Source organism: Drosophila takahashii, chromosome 2L (assembly GCF_030179915.1).
Source record: "Drosophila takahashii strain IR98-3 E-12201 chromosome 2L, DtakHiC1v2, whole genome shotgun sequence".
NCBI classification, from domain to species: Eukaryota; Metazoa; Arthropoda; class Insecta; order Diptera; family Drosophilidae; genus Drosophila; species Drosophila takahashii.
The window spans coordinates 21,987,990-22,006,932 of record NC_091678.1 but is presented as its reverse complement, the minus strand read 5'-3'; the positions used below and the strand labels follow the sequence as shown (position 1 = coordinate 22,006,932).

The following is an 18,943-nucleotide window of genomic DNA, read 5'->3' as shown; positions in this document are numbered from 1 at the left end:
ATGAATCCTAAGAAAATTAATTCTAATTATACCAGTTACTCATAGAGTAAAGAGTATATTGTATTCATGCAAAAGAATATAACAGCTAAAAGGAAGCATTTTCGACCCTATAAAGTAGGTATATATATTCTTGATCAGGGTCACTAGCCAAGTCCATCTAGCCATGTCCGTATGTCCTTCTGCCTGTCCGTATGAGCGCTGAGATCTCGAAAACTACAAAAGCTAGAAAGTTGGCAATTCCCACACATATTCTTTGGCTTTGTTTGTTTCAGCAGAGCGCCACGCTCACCATCGCCTTAAACTATTTTAAAAGGTTTCGGAAAAGTAAAAATGCAGTTTTTTTGTGCTTATCAATACCTACCGAAATGTAGAAGAAATTTTTCAAGCCGGACCATTCGTTAAAAAGTTATCCCCGATCAAAGCTGTATATATCCATCTTTCTCGGATAAAGTGATAATCTACAAAATATATAGCGCTGGAATTTTTTTCGGCTGTAGTTCCCAATTGCTTTTCGATGAAATGTTGTCTAATTTTTAGCCTTTTTTACTTCCTGAGAAGTGACAACTCTATTCGAGAGCAATATCCCTGCGAGAGCACAAAGACAAACAACAAAATGCGAAACTTGGCCTCCGGCACACAATTTGTCACACATACAGGGCACATAAATTATATATACACACGAGTCGGAGATGACTGGACTTTCTGGTTTTGGTTTCGGTTTCAGATTCCGATTCGCTTCTAGTGACGATTCCTTGGCCCGCTTTTTTGGGCCACAGCATAGTTTGCTGGACCATTTGATTAATAAATTGTTTAGAGCACAAACTTACTGACTTGTGGCTAATAAAATATGAATGCTAAAACTTTGCGGGCGGCAGCATCAAAGGCCAGACATGAGTCGCAAATTAGTCATGCGCATATATGGCGAGTAATTTATGTTTGCGTTGATGTATGTGGCCCAAAGGCAGTCACATTTAACCCCAGTTAGCATTAGTAAGTTGCCCCATATGCTTTGCCGGCGAATTTCCATAACGAAACGAGGTTTGAGTCGCAAAAAGCCAGCATGGGCATTCCCTTTTGGTCTGCACTGCGTATGCGTAATTTGATTTTTCGTTCCTTTTCCGTTCGGGCAATGATTTTTATGCCTTTACACATTTGTCGAATTTCAGAAAAAAATGCTCTTCCCTCTGCTTTTTGTTTGGGTCGCCTGTTTGATTACATCTCAATCAATTGGTGGCAGTTTTATGTTTGCACATTTCAACATCTTTCGGCTCTTCAAATGTTCATTTTTACGATGCCTGCGGTGATTCTCTGGTTGGCCCATGAAAATTTGTAAACATTTCAAGTCCTTTCCTCTTTTTTCCCTATATGGCATTTTCTTTTTGTGTGAGCGTAAAAGTTTGTTTATATCGAGTTACCATTTTATTGTATTGTTGGGATCTGTGCGAACTTTTTAAAAATATTTAAAATTGATTTTGAAGTTTTTATGCCTTGAATACAATTAAATGGGTTGATTCAGTAAAACGTAAACTTGAATAAAAATTTAACTGCTTTCCATGGAAATTACAACCTGCTGACTTAAAGAGCTGTTTAAAAATTCCGTTTGAAATGCGTCCATTTCATTTGGTTGCCGAAAAATAAAAAGAACCCAAACAAAACAGGGCCTTGGGGCCCGGCGTCAGTCAGAATACAATTCAATTTTGTTTAGCAAAGAAATTTTCCTGCCGTGCCTTGCAGGACGGGGGAGAAAGCTCACTGATCTGAAAAAAAGGGCCAAGTTATTTTACAAAATTATATTTCATCTAGCAGAAGGCAGAAGGAGAAGGCCCAGAGCCCAGTGAGTCGAGTGGCAGCATAATTTTCATTCAATTTCGCTCATTCGTTTAGCGTTTTGGCCAGGTCACCGGAGTGGCTTTCCGCCGGTTGTGGACGGTATGCATTCATGGCTATTTGCCATCATTTGTGTGTTTATCCACTTAGAAATGAGGCGATTTGATTTCCCGGTAAATGAGGCATTTTCTGCAATCAGTTTGCATTGACTGGGGCCCTTAATTCCGCATACCCATTCCTATCCCAATCATTTGGCTGGCGAAGCTTTCACTTGTATTTGCAGCTTCATTAAATCGCTGTGGTCGCTCCTGTTATCCGCATCTCACTTTGACTGGAAGTGCACTTTTAGCACAAATTTCCTTTTCTTGTTGGCAGCAGCATCCTTTGTTCTCGGGCCATGGAGAGCCAAGGATGTGGCTGATGAGATGACGAGGACGGGGCTGCCGCAGGCCTGGTCGTTCCACTTTGGCAGCACTAAAGTGTTAAATCGCATAATTATGTCTCTCATGACGCGCACTTCACTAAACTGCAAAGTTATTCCGCGGGTGCCTTTGGCATCGTTTGTTCTTCGCACTTTCCTTCACAGCTAAGCTTTCCAAGGATAAAAGAAAGTGATGAAATTACGCCGCGGATGGCACACTCTTATATATACAAATTATAATTTTCACAACCCTTTTCGCCAGTCTTTAATTAAATTTAAAATACCCCACAGTCAGTATCCAAAAGTCGACCCCATTTCCTTTTTCCCGGCACTCACATGCTGCCAGTTCTTTTGTGCTCGGGCTCTTTTATTTTCTTTACACTTTCGCATAGTATGCGAATTTTCTTGCACTCTGAGGCATTTTCCTTTGGCCATGTGTTTGCTTTGTCATCCGAGGCTCAAGCTCGACTTAATTATATTTTAAGTTGACTGCTTGCATTAATACTCGCAGCGCAAAAGGGAAGCGGAAAATAAAAATTGTTTTCCCCCAACACTCGCAGAGAAAGCAAAAGTTTTGGACCAAAGCTTAATGACTAAATTGAGAGCAAGTTTGCCAGAGTTCTCAACACACATTAAAGGCAAATAATTTGCATACCCAAGCCGGCGGCCAACAACTCGAAAGTATTTCACTAACTATTTGAGTGGCGGAGGCGGAAAAAACAAGGGAGCAAGGAGGCTTTAATTGTGGGGTCCTGTGCGAGAAAAATGGCTTGTAATAAATCTCGGCGTCCACTCACGGAAAACGGGCCCAGGCGGGAAAATGCGAGTATCCTTAAAGATAAGACCCACTACAGGCGCTTATCTGGGCGTGAATGCCATGATGCCAAATCCCTTGTCGGCAATTCGAAACATTTAAACATTGAGTCGGCGACTGAGACTGAGAGTCTCGGCTTTTCGTCCTGGCAACGCCCGGCAAAGAGGGCCTTTATTGGGCTCCTTGTTATGGCCATCATGGCCAGCTCCTAATCTATAAAAAACCAACTCCCACATATGCGTGTGGTTGCACAGAGAAAAATATCTAAAAGCACCCAAAATCCTATAAAACTATAATCGATTTGATGTAATCTGGTATAAATTTTGCAAACTACTCACCCCTTTTAATTTCGAATGTGTCATTCTCTTTCCCGCTCATTTACCTTTAATTATTTAACAAATTCGTAATTTTTTTAAAAACGCCAATAACATAAGGAAAATATAGATATTTTTTCTCAGTGATAGTCTGGGTGCGAGGGCGGAAGAAATATCCTGACAGCCTACGTCCAAACTGTTGCGTTGGCCTGGAAGATAAATTCTCGCTGCTCGCTTTTGGTTTCCGGGAACAGTACATTAGGGGTATTAACTTAAAATACACCCCACATAAAGGTATTGTTCGACATGTGTCATGTGCCTTTTGGGCCTCGTAATTGCGTTTGTATTAACATTTAAATTGTTTGCACCGCACTTAGTCAATTTTTTTGCTCTAGCAACTCACAAATATTAACTTTCAATTACCAGATGACAAAATCAGATTCTGCCAGCGTTCACTCGTGCGTGTGGGCGAAAATGTCGCTAAACATAAATGGTTTAAGACTCGGAGACATCAAAAGGAAGCCCAATAAGGATATCCAATATTTGACAGAGAAGAAAACGTTAATGCTTTTGAGGCTAATTGATTGAAGGACTCATAAAACCGCAGCCGAATATCGCCTCAAGGACTTTGTGGTTTCCCTTACATCGTCGAAAATCATTCACAATTAGCACGGGGGAAACACACTTGACAGATTATTTGGATAGTCTGGCAAGTGGCTCTTAATGCCTAATCAAATATGCCTATGTTTTTCCGATTCGCCTAAGTAAACTGTAAGACTCATGCGCCATTGGCACATATATTTTTCTAAGATTAAATCAACAAATTTGTCGTTCTTTTTCACATGTATAATTAAATAAACATTCAAAACTAGCGCAGTCAAATGTATTTATCTATCTATGCAAGCACAATTGACAGATTATTTGGATAGTCTGACAAGTGGCTCCTAATGTCTCATCAAATATGAGAGCAGCGATGAAGTGAGGCTTTGCTTTAGCCTTTCGCATTTGCCTGAACAAACAGTGCGGCCCACGAGGCGTATGCGCAATGCACAGACGTCAAAGTAAATTTTGCGAAATTCCGCTTGAATTGCGCACTGATGATGACAACGAACGAGAATAGTGGGGGAAAATGGAGAGCTGGTGGGGGAGTGGTAGGTAAAACTTGAAAGGGGTTGGCGGTGGGGAAAGGCGAGAAATGGGGCACGAAAAAAGTCCTGTCTGACTCGGTTACAGCGCAAATCGGTAAATTGCAAAAACATGTTGCCATCCTCGGTGTGAGCGAGAGGCTCCTTGATTGTGTTTTGGTTGGCAGTGTTCCCTTAGCCGTTGAATGACTGATGAATGAGCTGAAGTGCAGGCCCCCTGAGTGTAAGACTTTGAGTATATGAGTTTACGTCGACGCTGGAAAGCAAGAAAAGCATGCAAACAATGCCGTTAAAGGGGAGGGGTAAAGTGCGGGGACGGGCGGGAAACTGAAAAGTGCTGAGCGGAAAATGGGCAGTGACAGGGAGAGAGAGACAGGTCCCGTCTCCTCCTCGGAGATGGAGATGGAAAAAGAGACAGTGAGCGAGTCCTCCGTCAAGGATTTCTAACGTGCTTCTAGTTCCAAGGCTCTGGCATGCCTTTTTTGCTAATTAGAAAATATTTGCCAGGGCACAGCAGCATTTCAGGTGAAAAATGAGTTCGTAAAAGCTTAAAGGTCTACAATTTGTGTGCCATTCAAATTTAAGAAAGTTAATTTATTTATTTTCAAAAGCTTAAAATCACATAGCTTTACAATTAATATAAATTAAGGTGGTTCCTTGACTAGAATGTTTTGTCAAATGCAATTGAATCTAAAGACCGTCTATAAAAAATCGAATTTCTAAAAAGAACAATTTTAACAGTGCAATAATCTAATTTTAATTTGATATCGATGAGTATTTCACGTTTCTTTATTATCTTTTATTGCATAAGAACATTTTTCAACTATGCCACATATATCACATACTCCCACGCTGACCCGCATTCGTGTGCCAAGCATCTCATAAATAATTTCATTTCGAGCGTCGACTAAATTGAATTTTTAATCATTATGCGAGCAGCAACCCCATCGCGGGGTCATATCTCATAAAGTGAGTGTGTGTGAGTGAGTCATAAAATGAAATTACACGCATATATCAGAGCATTTTGGCGCAAGGAATCTGCACAGCGAGAATGGCGAAAAAAAATAGCGAAGACTAGAAGTGTAGTTTTTAATTAAAACGAGCAGCTAGTTAATGGGCCAGTTTAGAGCCATTCCTGTTAACACTTTCTCCCCTAGTTTCTGGGATTTTCTTTCAGCAACAAACTCATCCGGCTGAGCGGTTTAAAGACGCTTTAAATGTAGGGGTAAATGAAGTGGGGGAGAAATTCAAGGGTGCGGTTACTGTTGTGCCATTCCGTCGCGCATCCGAGATTGCAGTAGCCAAAAGCGAGATGAACAATGGCGGCGGGGATTTCCCATCTAAGCCCGAAAGCTTTAAATGCGCACTTTGACACAGACACACAAACTCGCATGGGGAAAACGTAGAAGAGCAGACACCAGCATTATTGGCACACCGCAGGCACCACATGGCGTATGAGCAACGCGCTGCCATTCGCCATTTGCCATTTACCATTCACCAGTCGCCATTTGCCATTTACCAGGCCTTCAGCCACGGCTTATCTGTCCAGCTAAATGTGTGTAAATTAGTTATCAAAGCAAGCGGACGCGGAAGGAAAGGGTCCTGCGCTTAATCATAACCTCGCCTTAATTAATACGATTTTCCCTGAAGCCCGCATTACGTCTGCCGGCTTAGAGTTGATTAATTTTTTCTGCAGTGCGGTCGAAAAGATAGGTCCGCTAAAAAGGGTAGGGCGGAGGAGCATGAGGATTACACATGTCATGAACTTTTACCGCCCACTTAATTTAACTATTTAAAAGAAATTATTAAACGAAATAACAAAATTATAAGAATATTTGAAAAGATAATTTTTAAATGGTGAATTATCTTTCTATGATTACTAAAAAATGTACAAAGCATTTAACACCCAAATTACAAACACATTTTGATTTAAGTAGTTTAAGTTTTTACAGGGACTGTACCAGTTATGGGTTTTATTTTAAAAATATCATTTTTACAGATATTTTTTGACTTGTAAAGTAGAACCCAATGAATAACTATTATTTTTTGAATTTATAATAAAAGTTGAACAATAACAGTTATTCGTCGTGATCAAAAATAAAACTCAAACTAGATTTATGGCGGTTTTCTGGGTAAATTTTGGTTGATTTTTTTGTAATTTGTAGTAAGTTATAAAAAACACGGTAGGTATGTGTTTTTTAATTATTTCATTTTTTAAAAATTTACCTGAAATATCTGTTATTATGTTATGTCTTACAAAAATTGTGGTGTATTTAAAAAAATTGTAGGACTCTTCTTTGGGCATGTTTTGTTTTGTAAAACAAAATTGCAAAAACAGTTATTTTCGGTCCATGTTTTAAATTTAAATCCTTTTTAATGAGGTCAAACATATTTTATTTATTTATATGCCCTACTTAACAAACATAAAAAAGCAAATAAAAAATTACAAAATAAATGGAAATTAATTACTTCATCTTCGGTACTTATCGAGCACTTATGAGTGCCATCGACTGTTGTATTTTTGCCCGACACTCTCCCGTTGAAGTGGGCCATTAATCATGATGTTTGGCGTAATTTATGCAGTCAGAAATGCCATAAATGACGCGGGGTCCCTGCTCTTTATTGTCAGTCTGTCACAACTCGGTTCAATTGCGAGTGCCTGTCAAAGTGCTCATTAATTCATTCAACTCTGGCCGCCCAGCCCCTAAAAACTAAACGACCATTATTTGGTGTATTGGGGAATATTCGGCGAATTTGCATTCATCAATTTGCTACCCAAGTCGCTGTGCCCGGCTTATTATTTCAATCAATTGCGGAAGGATGGACTGAAGAGCAGGGCAAAGCAGCAGATTCAGTGAACCGAAAATGACCTGCTTTCTGTCATCCCACTGCCCTTCGCCTCGTTATGGCATTTTGTTCGAATTGATGTGAAAAGAAAATATGTTTTCCCGGCTCCCTTTTCCTTGTGGCTCCCGTGAATGCCTTCGCTAATTTATCAATGGCAAATATTTTGCAATGGAAAGTATTATTTCGCGCGTTCCCGAGAACCGAAAGGAGGCCAAGGATCCTTGGACTGTGTCGTCGTTTAATATTTATAACAAAAGCTGAAGGCCACTCGGACGCATTTAACTTCTGCCAACGGGATGTCAGTGAGCGGCGTTTTAATTACGTTTTCCGATTGCCAGCACCTCAAACCGCTTTCTTGCCGTTCAAATATTTGCCGCATAACATTTTTACGAGGCATTTTTCCATTAAGATTTCCTTTTACCCTTTTTCCGGTGCGAGTAAGTGTGTCGCATTGTATTGACTTTTAAACACATCAACCGCAAATACCGCATCGGATATATGGGAAAACTCAATCAAACTGTTAATCGACTTGTGGCCCATCGCCCCCTCCACAGGATCTCAGTCGTGCGTGGGCTGAGCAGGCCCCTCACCCTTTTTGATTGTTTTTCCATGAATTTCCAACCATAAAATGTCAATAATATGTTTGCTATAGGCACTCCCAACCTCTGGCCCAGTATCGTAAAAATTCCGCATGTGTTTGCTCTGCTTTCGAGGCCTCGTGGTCTCCATTCCATCCAGGAGCCATCAACTCTCGGCAATCGACCTGCTCAGTGTCAATAGGCAATAATAAATATTGAAACGTGTGGCGATGAAATTGAACAGCTTCATTCGCTTTGAGTGGGCCGCAGAAAGGGGTCAAGAGGATAGGCCCTGATTTGATGGAGTTTAAACAAGTCAATTTCATTAACAAGTCACAGTCTGTAAAAGTGATGGAAAATCAGTAGAAACAGAAATGAATTTTTGGTGTCAACTCACTTGACTTGGTGTATAGTTTGTGATTCAAAACATATCTGACAGATAAGCTTAAATTATTATTAATTTAAATCTGCACTACATTCCTGAACTAATTTTAATTAATATTTATTTAAATATTGATAGATATTAGATAGATATAAAAAGGTATAGAAAAAATTTGCCTTTTAAGTATTTAAAATCAACTATTTTGATCAATGCAAATCGAATGGTGATTGAAGCCATCCTTAATTATAATTCCCAAAGCAAAGTGTCAATTCTCATTAACTTTTAGCTACCGATTTAGCCTTGACACAAAAAGGTTTTATTTCAGTCTTGAATTCATCTGGCTTAGATATCTATGCCTGTGGATGGCACTTTTCCAACTGTCCTTGCGGCATAGAGTGAGCTTCCATCCACAAATCGACAGCAATTCGATTTAACCATTGAGTTAGCAGCTACCGCAAGGCCAAAGGCCTCCGATGTCTGTTTTCAGATCATCAAGAGCCATCCAACTTAAAGTCCGTGATTTAATTGAAGTGACTTGGCGCCTCGAATAAGTTAAATTAAACGAATCTAATGAAGAGACAGACGCATGTGCGGCAAGCAGATAGAGGACTTAGTCTGTGGACCAAGCACACGAGACCTTTCTTTTGTGTCCTTTTGCAGGACCTGCCACAAAGAGGTGGTGTGTGTGAGTGTGCGTTTGTGGGGGGCGGTGGCCAAATGAACAAGCGGAAACAATTAGCGTTGTAGCACTATTTGTAACATGCTGTTTGGGAATCTCTCCCCCCGGTTTCCCGGTCTGTAATTAAGAGTCTCATTAAAAAATGATAAATTTAAATGGAAACATCTTCTGCCTGGCCTGGCCCTCGCTTTCCCCTACGGCCTTTGTTGCTCCGCAGACAGTCTCGAGTGCTCTTCAAGAATCTCGACTGCGGCATAATTGAAAAATTTCCCTTGCGAAATTTAAAGCCAGCAAAAACTTTTGCCCGGCAACTCAAATAGAACTCATAGAAACAACTAGGGATCGGGAGTCCTTTGTAATCGACAAATTGGCGCCTTTTACCAGAGCAAAGCTGACAAATCGAAAAGTTTCGCCAGAGGTTAAACTTTATTTTGTTGGCTAGGGAAAGAGGAAGTTTTGCAGCATTCCTGTTTGCCAAAATCCAGTGACATTCTCTCCACCGCAAACGAATTTTTAAACCATTTACGGAATTACCTGTTAAAGCTCATTCGGCCTGCTGGCAATTGAATAAAAATAAATTCCGCATTGTGTCCGCTGTCAGCTCAAGTGGCATTAAAGTGCATTTAAAATGAAAGCCCCCGGCCACACAGAAAGTGCATTAAAATCAGGTGCGTGGATAATTAAAAGTTAAACGGGGAGAAGTAACAACATTTGAGGCGATCCCTTAATTCAATCAACGCGCTATTAGTACGCCATAATCCTGCGTCTCGGGCAGTGGGTATTTCTTCAGCATTTGCAATTCAATTAGGGCCAGGCTGAAAGGCGGGCCAAAAACAATGCACTCACGCGGCGTGAAGCGTTAAAAATGCAATCAGCGGGCAAACAAAGCGCACAAAAGGAGCCGTAACTGTGACCATGACCAGACTCAGGTAGGAACTAAAGCCGGACAGGTGCCACGACTGTTATCCATTGCCCCCTCTTTTTTTTATATCCCCCTGAAAGAAAACCGCGGCCAAGACGACGACGATGACGATGTCGCTCGCTCCGCTGAAAGTTAATATCTTGCAACGCTTGGCGAGGTGAAACATAAAACAGTCTGTACAGTCCGTAAGTGGAAGTGGAAGTGAAGGGTTCTTGGAACACCAAGTTAAGCGCAAAGAGGGCTCAGAGAAGCTGGCCACACGCAGTGGCTGAATTTCGAGCTGGTGAAAGGTAAATGGATTCATCGGAAATGCCCTTTAATGCCGCCAAAGATCAATAAGGGCCAGGAACTAATTGGAATCAATATCTCAGCGAGGCAAACGGCATGGGTTACACTTGAAAAAAAAGTTACAAATAAATGAAACAATAATTTTATTAACTAAATTTAATTGTTAAATTTATTCAATCACTTGATTTAATTAATATTATCTAATGCTAACTTATAGTTAGTTTTGTATTTTAAAAAAGTGGGTTTGTGAGTTTTGTGAAAGGATAAAATATCAAGTTGATTTGTTTGTATTATAATTTTGATATTAATCATAATAGCTTTTCATTGATATGAAATATGGTAGAAATGACCCTATTTCATATCAATGAAAAGCTATTATGATTAATGTCAAATTTATGGTAGAAATGACCCTATTTCATATCGAATATATTTTCTGTGTGGTGATAATTATTATTGATTTAAACAATCCAAAACCACAACTTTAAATATTTTGTTCCGGTTTTTTTTCCTGTAAATATCGGCGGTCAAGGTGTGTGTGCTTGTGTGGGTGCGTGCATGGGTGAGGGACACTAATCCCTGTTTCAGGCATCATTGCCTCAAAAGATTGCTGCTCATTTGCCGTGCCTAATTGGCCAATGTCAGCTTAATGTCGACCCCTCCGCTTCTGGCTTCTGCCCCTCACTCTCCATTTCTCCTTTATTTTCTCCGCACTTCCGGCTAGGACACACGGACACACACTGATACCAAAACGTAGCCATACACACACACACACCGTCTGTGGGCTTTGTGGGTGTGGCCGAGACTAATCGCATTGACCAAATGACCCAAAAAACAAGCGACAAAATCTGCAGCTGATTGCACACACCCAGAGGTTATCCTGGCAATTTTATATAAATTTCCTCGTGTCGCACACAAAGGCAATTACATGAAAATTCTCACATTTGAGTGTGAAAATAAATCAAGGAAAATACGTTATTTTTTTAGGAAAGTGACACAAGACCAAGGAATAGGACGTGCCAGTGTCTGGTAAACAGCAATTACACGTGTGCGAGGAGGGACTCCGAAGCCCATTCCAATGTGGCCCAGATAAAACAGATGTAGCCCAGTGTATCCATAAACGGCGATTTGGTTTTCTCATGTAAATCCCCGAGAAGGTCACCAAGCTGTCGACGTGGCTTAAAGCTCTTCAGCGGTTTTCTGGGCTTAGCTTTATGGGCGGACGGCATGCGATGTGCTTGGTCAACGGACAGCACGTGGCCAATTCCGATTCCGATTCCAGCTCCTGCTCCTGCTCCTTTTCCTGATCCTAGCCCAAGGACACGGCATACTCCTCGCTCTCATGCACCGCACGTCCTGCAACTAATCGCTCAAGTCCTTTATGCCCTCGGCAGGCGGCCAGCAGGCAGGAGCACTTTCGTGACCATGCAGCCTTGTGTTCATCATCTCCGGGTTACTTCTCCTTCGTGGACTCCTACGCTACACACTAAAAAGAGTTTATTTAAAAAGGTAAAATTCAAAAGTGCTTGGACGTATTAGTTGGTGATAACTTTCCATACCGTCCATAAATACTATCAAGCTTATTAACTTTTAAATAAATTCATTGTTTACCGATAAACAATTTCTGATAGCAGATAAAGGTGTCTAGAACTATACAGTAAGAAATGAAAGCCAACGAAATAAATATATTGCTGGATACTTTTAGACACCTTTCTTAGAGTTTTCAAATGTAGGTCTTGAAGAAGTATTGACAGTTTGCTATTTCTCTGTTTTTAATTTTTGTTTTCTCTCAAAACATCGATATTGTCAAAATATCGATACTCTTCAAGCTCTATTTAAAGGAATCATTGGATAACTTAGGTATACTTTAGCGTAATTTTCTCAGTGTATTCCGGATGGTCATAATCACGCATCTCCATAGCCACTTTACCCAATTCGGGAAGCTTTTTAGACAGCCGCGAGCAGGGAATTTATGGCTGGAAATTGATAAAAATGTTTGTCCTGTTCGCCACACGTAAGGTTTCCAAATGGCAAATTTTGGCGAGCAAAAGCAGACTGCTAAATATTCAAGTGGTATACTTTTCGGATTAACCAGTTTTGAAATATGGTCGTAACCCTTGCATTCAGTCCCCATTTGTGCGGGTTTTATTTTCCAGGGAAAATTTATAACAAAGAACGGATAACAAATTGCTCCCACATCAGTCCGCAATTGAATATAATTTTTTCAAAATGAAAATTTCGCCAAATCAACAGTTCTTGCTTAGTAAATCGCCAGACATTTCCACGTCGGGCCGCCCTGATGATGGCTATAATTTAAAAGCCGCCACCAACAAAAAGTTTGAACGCATGAGAGCCATAAATTAAATGGCAGGTCGAAATATCAGAAACTGATGCATGAAATATACGCTGGCTTTAAAATAATTTGGTGGCGCATTAAACAAAAGCCCGACCCAAACATAATAATAAAAAACAAATCCTTAGTCGGAAATATATATTATATTGTAATGTAATTTCTCGAGCGTAAATCTAATTTATCAATTTATGTGAGCGGAGAAAAAAACTTTTGGCAAGCCCAGCCGAGAAAAAATCTCGCAAACGGGGGCGTTTGGGGCGTTTTGACCTGCGATTTTTGGCCTTCATTGCCAAATGTTTGAGTGTGTGTATGCCGTATATATATATGTATATACATTTATATGAAACGTGTTGGGGGCCTTGCAGTAATTGGCAATAAATGTGTTCATGAATTTTAATGCTGCCCTCGTCGGTCAGCGAAAGGCGCAAATCGGCCACGCCCGCCATCGGGCATAATTCATAATGCTATGCCAGATGCTTATTTTTTTTCATGGGGACCTTAGCCCCTTGGAGGGACTTTAACGTAATTTGATTTTCCTCCCTTGGCAAGTATTGAGATTTATTTGGTTTTGAACTGAGCCGGCTTCTCAGCTCATCCCCTACTGAATTTAAGCAAATTTAATACCGTTCAGTTGGTCGGCAAATGAGAGTTTATTGTGTGTGTAATTCGAGAGAAAGGAATGCTCCAACCACTTCCGTTTTGGCTTAGGCTCAGGGTTTTTGGGTAGAGTTGCCTTTGATTTATCATATTCAATTACAAAAGTAGCGAACGTATTAAATGCCACATCCGGCGGCAGTTCCAGGAGGCGTATGAGTAATTTTGTGCCCAGCCCTTTCTCCATTTTATCCATCTTGGCCCTTGCTTCCGGCTTTCTGTTTGTCCTCCGGAGTGGGCAACGGGCCAAACAAATTTGCCAATGTTTAAATAGCGAACGGTTCTCGTTGCTGAAAGCCGATATCAACAACTACTCAGGATTCCTCCCACTCCTCGGCCCACAACTTTCAGCCACTCGCGACCACTTCGCGTGCGCCATCTGCAGTCGGCGCAAACTTGGCCAAAAGTCCAAGTGGAGCGTGTAGGACGCCAGCTGGCCGGGTATTTGTTGTTCTGCTCTGCTCCAGAGTGTGTGGCTCCCAATCCGCCTCCGAATTTGGAGGCTAACGAGTCAGACAGATGTTGATTTCTGGGCCATCTATCTTCCATCAAATCAGTCCCGTTTGCCGAGAGGAGTGTGATTAAGTTTTGGTTTTTGGGTCAAAAGGGACTTGTGCTATTGCGCCACATTAAGTTTATAGGTGAAATAGTGCTTTTGACTTAAAATATTAAAAGCAGACATTATAAAATTCAAAAAATAAAATTCCGAACAATAATTCCTCAGCAAAAAGCGTTTATTTTATTGAATTAGTTCATATTCCCTATTCTAAATAAAATGTTGAAGCTTAAGAAGAATTATCCATCTATCTTTAAGCAAACTTCCCGCCCTCAAATGCAAGGGAACACGATAATGCGATTAAATTTTATTTGTGAGCCCTAAATCCACAACATTATTTCCCAGGTGTGACACTCAATTTGAATTTAAATTTCCGCCTTGAGGAACTCGTATGCGAAAAGAATTTATATTCGTGTGCAGCGCCACTTGCACTGCGTATTTTACAAAACTTCCCATTTTTGAATGCAGTTTTCGGGGAACTTTATTGTGAATTATGTGCCACGTTAAATTGGGTGTGAGTGTGCGAATAAAGAGTTGAGAGTGTGCCTTTGGAACTTTTCGCCGACTTGAGTGGAAAAAACCATCCTGACGCCGGAGTTGCGGCGGAGGCTGTCGCAATTTTTCACTTTTACCGCAGCAACTTTGCGGGAATATTACTCAGAAGGGCCCAGCGGCAATATCCTGACAACAAATCCGGCGAGCACAATGCATAAGGTGCCGACTATGAGCCGGCAACTTGACAGTTGCTGCCTGCCAGACAACTCTTTTGGTCCTTCTACCATCCCATCCTGCCGCTGCGATCGTGCCAAATATGTAAAATGAAAAATATGCTGCACATAAATCCTTAGGCTTTCGCATGTCCCCAGCAAACGTTTGCGAAGAAAAGCCGACCCGTCCAAGCCAAAAGTTCTCCAAGCTGAAATTTAATTTCCCAATGCACTCGCAGGTCTTGGCTTTTAGGCAAATTGGAAATGGTTAACATGGTACACCACAAAGAATTTTAACCATTCGTGGCAAACAATTTGTTTGAGTTTACTTTTAGAATAATATTACTAAGGCTCAGATGACACATTCAATTTTTAACGTCAATTTATTGTAGCAATTTTTCTTCAATGGGACTTTAAACGAGCGCGAGAAAGAATCAAATATTTTTGGCTGCTCTATTACTAACACCAATAATAAAGGCGCGATATCATATTAATCCTGACCCGCTTGCACTTCTTTAAACTCACGCAAATGAAAAATTGTCACAATAAATTGACGCTAAAAATTGAATGTGTCATCTGAGCCTAAGCATTTGAAAACCATTGGGACATTAAAAGGTCTCTTAACAAGGTATAAAACTAGTGACGGTCGCAGCCTTAGCATACAAAACGTGTGATATCAACATTTGTGACGAAAAATAATTATACACTCGACTAAATACACTTTAAAAAAAATATTTCTCATTCAGCCCTCTTCATTCTAGTTATCAATTAAAGATATGTTTAAAACTATTTTTGATAGAAAAAAAAAATATTTGTGTATTCTTGATTTTGTTTCTGTGCATTTACTTGCCGCATTTTCCGCTGTAATCTTTGATTGTCAGTTTGTTTTTTCTGTTGTTTGCAACCACAATGTGCTGCGGCTAATTTATGCAGCACGTTGGACTGTTAGACTGCATCGGGACCACAGGACCAGAGCCACAGTTTATCGCTGGCCGCGGCGCACAAGTGTTCCAGTGTCCTGGTGCTGGCGACCACAAATCACCGAGGTCAACACGGCGTATACGCAACGCACACACCCTAGGCTAACAACCAAACAAAACGAAACCATGTAACAAAACCACTGAACTTAAAACAAAAAAATATAGTATAGTGCAAAAACAACTGCCGAAGCAGCTGAAACCATGTCAACATGTGACACCACGTTGATTTCAATTTGAATGGGTCTTTTGCTGGTTGTTAGGTGGAGTGTGTGGTTTTATTTGTGGATTAGCAGCTGCGGTAATTGAAAGCAGAAAGCAAGAGGTGAAAAGTTAAATTAGTTCTGCTAGTCGTTCAATCATCTGGCGTGTAATTTAAATTAGGATAAAAGGGAACAAAATAAGGATCAGTGCTAAAAAGGTAAGCACTGTCCATTAGTCTATATCATTAAGATACATAATTCCTACAATTGGATACCATAAACGTAAGGAACACCATAACAAACAAACATCAAACAAATTGGATTGATTTTATCCCTTATGAAGGATATAAATCTTGTAATAATTTTTGAGGTTTTATTAATCTAAAACTTAAAAACATTTTCACATAAATATATACGGAGGTGTCACAGAAATTATTTCCAACCGAAATCCGTTAAAGTTCTTACGTGCATCAATGCACAATCCAACCGTCTTCGGTTGGAAGAGATTTCTGTGACACCCCTGATAATACTATAAAAAAATTAATTATAAATAACATAATATATTTTAATTTAGTATTACTATTTTGTTTAGTTTTCATTTAATCCTTATTAGTTTAGCTTTTGGCATACATTAAAATGTATTCATGGCAGAACGAGCCTCAAGAAAAAGTCACGACTAATTGCATTCTCTAGCCACTGCCTGAGAAACTGAACTAACTTTTGTACCTTTTACTCTTCTTTCTTTTCAAACTGCGGCTCGTCCTTGACAGATGCTGTTCAAGTGGCTCCTATTAAGCCTGTGCATAATGCCGGCGATGTTCAGCAACACGAGGAGGAAATGCCCCATTGAATGCCAATGCAGCATGGACGACTTGGATCGTTATCAGGCCATCTGCACAAAAGGTAAGTAGCGCAATAAATGCAAAATGCGGAACCGATACGGGTGTGGGAGGAGCGGGAAAAACCCAGTAAATGCAAGGAAATTATGCAAAAGAATGGGGGTTGTCTTGAGTCCCGATAAGGTGGCCTCCACTGGATACTATCATAATTACACATCCAACGGTGATGCGATGCCTCGATTGGCGTAAATTCCCTGCTCACACGCCATTCCCGGATGTGGGGGATTCCCCCGGACATTACTTTTAAAGCTCGCCATTTATTTCCCTTAAATGTCTGACAATTTCAATTTGTTCAACTGTCATTTGCCGTCGTCGCTGTGGCTGGGGAATTTTTTCTTCGATTTACCCCTCCTAGTTCATCTGCTCACCGTCCTTTCGCCCCCAAAAAATCTATAATTCCAATTTAACGCTTGTTTGGCCAGCACTCACATATAGTAAGTCCTCGAATTGCTTTGAATGTGATGCTTCTTTCGTTTTAATTTCATTTCAAAAACTGTTGGGCTTTTAATAATTGCAATGGCTTAGAATTGGAACTGGAAATGGGATTTAAGATACGAGATTCCAATTTAATCGTGTTTAAATAAAGTGAATAAAAAATGCTTGATATATTGCAGACTTTAAACTAACAAGTGAAAGGGGCAAAGCAAAAATACGAAAAGGACTTAAGGGTTAAGACTTAAAGTTTTGAATAGAAGTTATTGAAAATTGATAGATAGAATCAAAATAAAAATAAGATATTTTCTTAAGAAAAAGCATCGAGCAAAGTAAATCACTGGAAACTAAGAATGCCAGATCGTTTAAGTGTATTTTGTATACAGGTCCTTTAATTTTTCTGTTACAAAACCGTCGGTAATAAATTCAACTAATTTTCTCTAAGCTGCAATTTGTTAGAATTCCTGCAGCTAAGCTAATGAGCAACCCTTATCTTTTATGCCAACAGCGACCTCGCCAAAAAAATGTCGAAAAATAAAAGCAGAATGAGAGCAACAAAATAAAACTGGGTGCGCGCGTTAAAATATGTTACAATCAGTGTTAATGCTCAGCATTTTTATGAAAATTCCCGCAGCGTGCTCAGCCAACATGAAACCGCTGCAACAACAACCCAACCCCGTCGAATACAATGAGGGCATTATAATGCAACTTCGCCCCTTAGACATTCACATGCCCATAGAGCACAGCCATGGAAAATGCAAAATGCATAAAGCCCAGATCCGAAGCCCCAACGAAACACAATGGAAGTGAGCGAAGAGTAAAAATTGTGCTGCATACAAATGCGATGTTAATGGTGACTGGGATCCGTTTAGTTGGTTGTACTCGCAGTTACTCGGCAAATTCTAAATAGATGCCACGCCAATGCCCGACATTGTTAGCATACAAAAATGTAAAAGTAAAAAGAGAAGGTGGACCCAGCTTGTCCTGCAATTAATGATCTGTTTGGCGGACTAGTACATGGAGAAAATTATCTTACATTTATTGAACTATTATATGATAGTAATTATGGAAATTATCATTGTTAATAGGAAGGGGAATACCAAAAAGGGAAGAAAAATGTAGTATATTATATAAAAATTTACTTATATACTTACATATTTATAAAATGTACAACGAAATTTTTCTCACTGCAGAGTTTGCAGCACAGCCGTGGGCAGAATAAAATAAGTTCAAGTATCCTTGACATGGCCACTCGACCTGCACTATTTTTAACTATTGTGGTTTTTATTGTTAAATTTCAGGAGGCCTGAACTCGCTGCTGTCGCCCAATGAGTTGGACATCGATGTTAAGGTTATTATCATCAGGGGCCCGCGGAATTCCATTACAATCGGTCCTGCTTTGAGACAGTTCATGAAGCTGGAGATCCTGCACATTACGGACTCCAATCTACCGGCCATCGGAGCCGAGTCGTTTTGGGGCCTCAAGTATCTGCGGATATTAGGTGAGTAATCAATGCCTTTACGAGTGCGGAAGCTCTTAAATTCACCCTAATAGACATAAATCCGAAAGGGCAGCGATTTCAATTTAAGCATCTGCGCGCTCTTAAAATCCAACTCGCTGATATGCAAATAATACGGGAACAATCGGAAGAAAAAGGCGCGGGTGATGCGATGCGGTTGTCCTGCAGCCTCGTAAAATGCGAAACGCAAATAAAGCAGCGGACGCGTCGCAAAATGTTAAATGGTATGCTCATTGGAAAGCCGAGAAAGGACAGCACAGGATAACGCAGGTTTCTGAATTTTAAGCGGGGTCTCTTCAGTTTTGTATGCAGTTTATTTTTAGTTAAATTAAAATTTTAAATTTTTATGTTATTCACAATTTAATTTTAAATCATATTGTAGATTTTTAATTTTTTTTGAGATATGATTTAATTGGCAGCTTTATTTA

At 40.1% G+C, this 18,943-nt stretch overlaps 1 protein-coding gene across 3 annotated transcripts in view; it reads left to right on the top strand.

Annotated features, from left to right (window-relative positions):
• The window catches only part of rdo (reduced ocelli), a 54,027-nt gene that overhangs the window by 27,406 nt on the left and 7,678 nt on the right, over positions 1–18,943 (top strand). For 2 of the 3 annotated variants that reach the window (XM_017156781.3, XM_070216799.1), the window contains 2 exons: positions 16,435–16,567; positions 18,297–18,497. In XM_017156781.3, the coding sequence (XP_017012270.2) occupies positions 16,435–16,567; positions 18,297–18,497 (334 nt within the window). Of the gene's footprint in view, positions 1–16,434; positions 16,568–17,555; positions 17,802–18,296; positions 18,498–18,943 lie in introns of those variants that run through there. The other variant, XM_070216803.1, reaches the window with a different exon arrangement.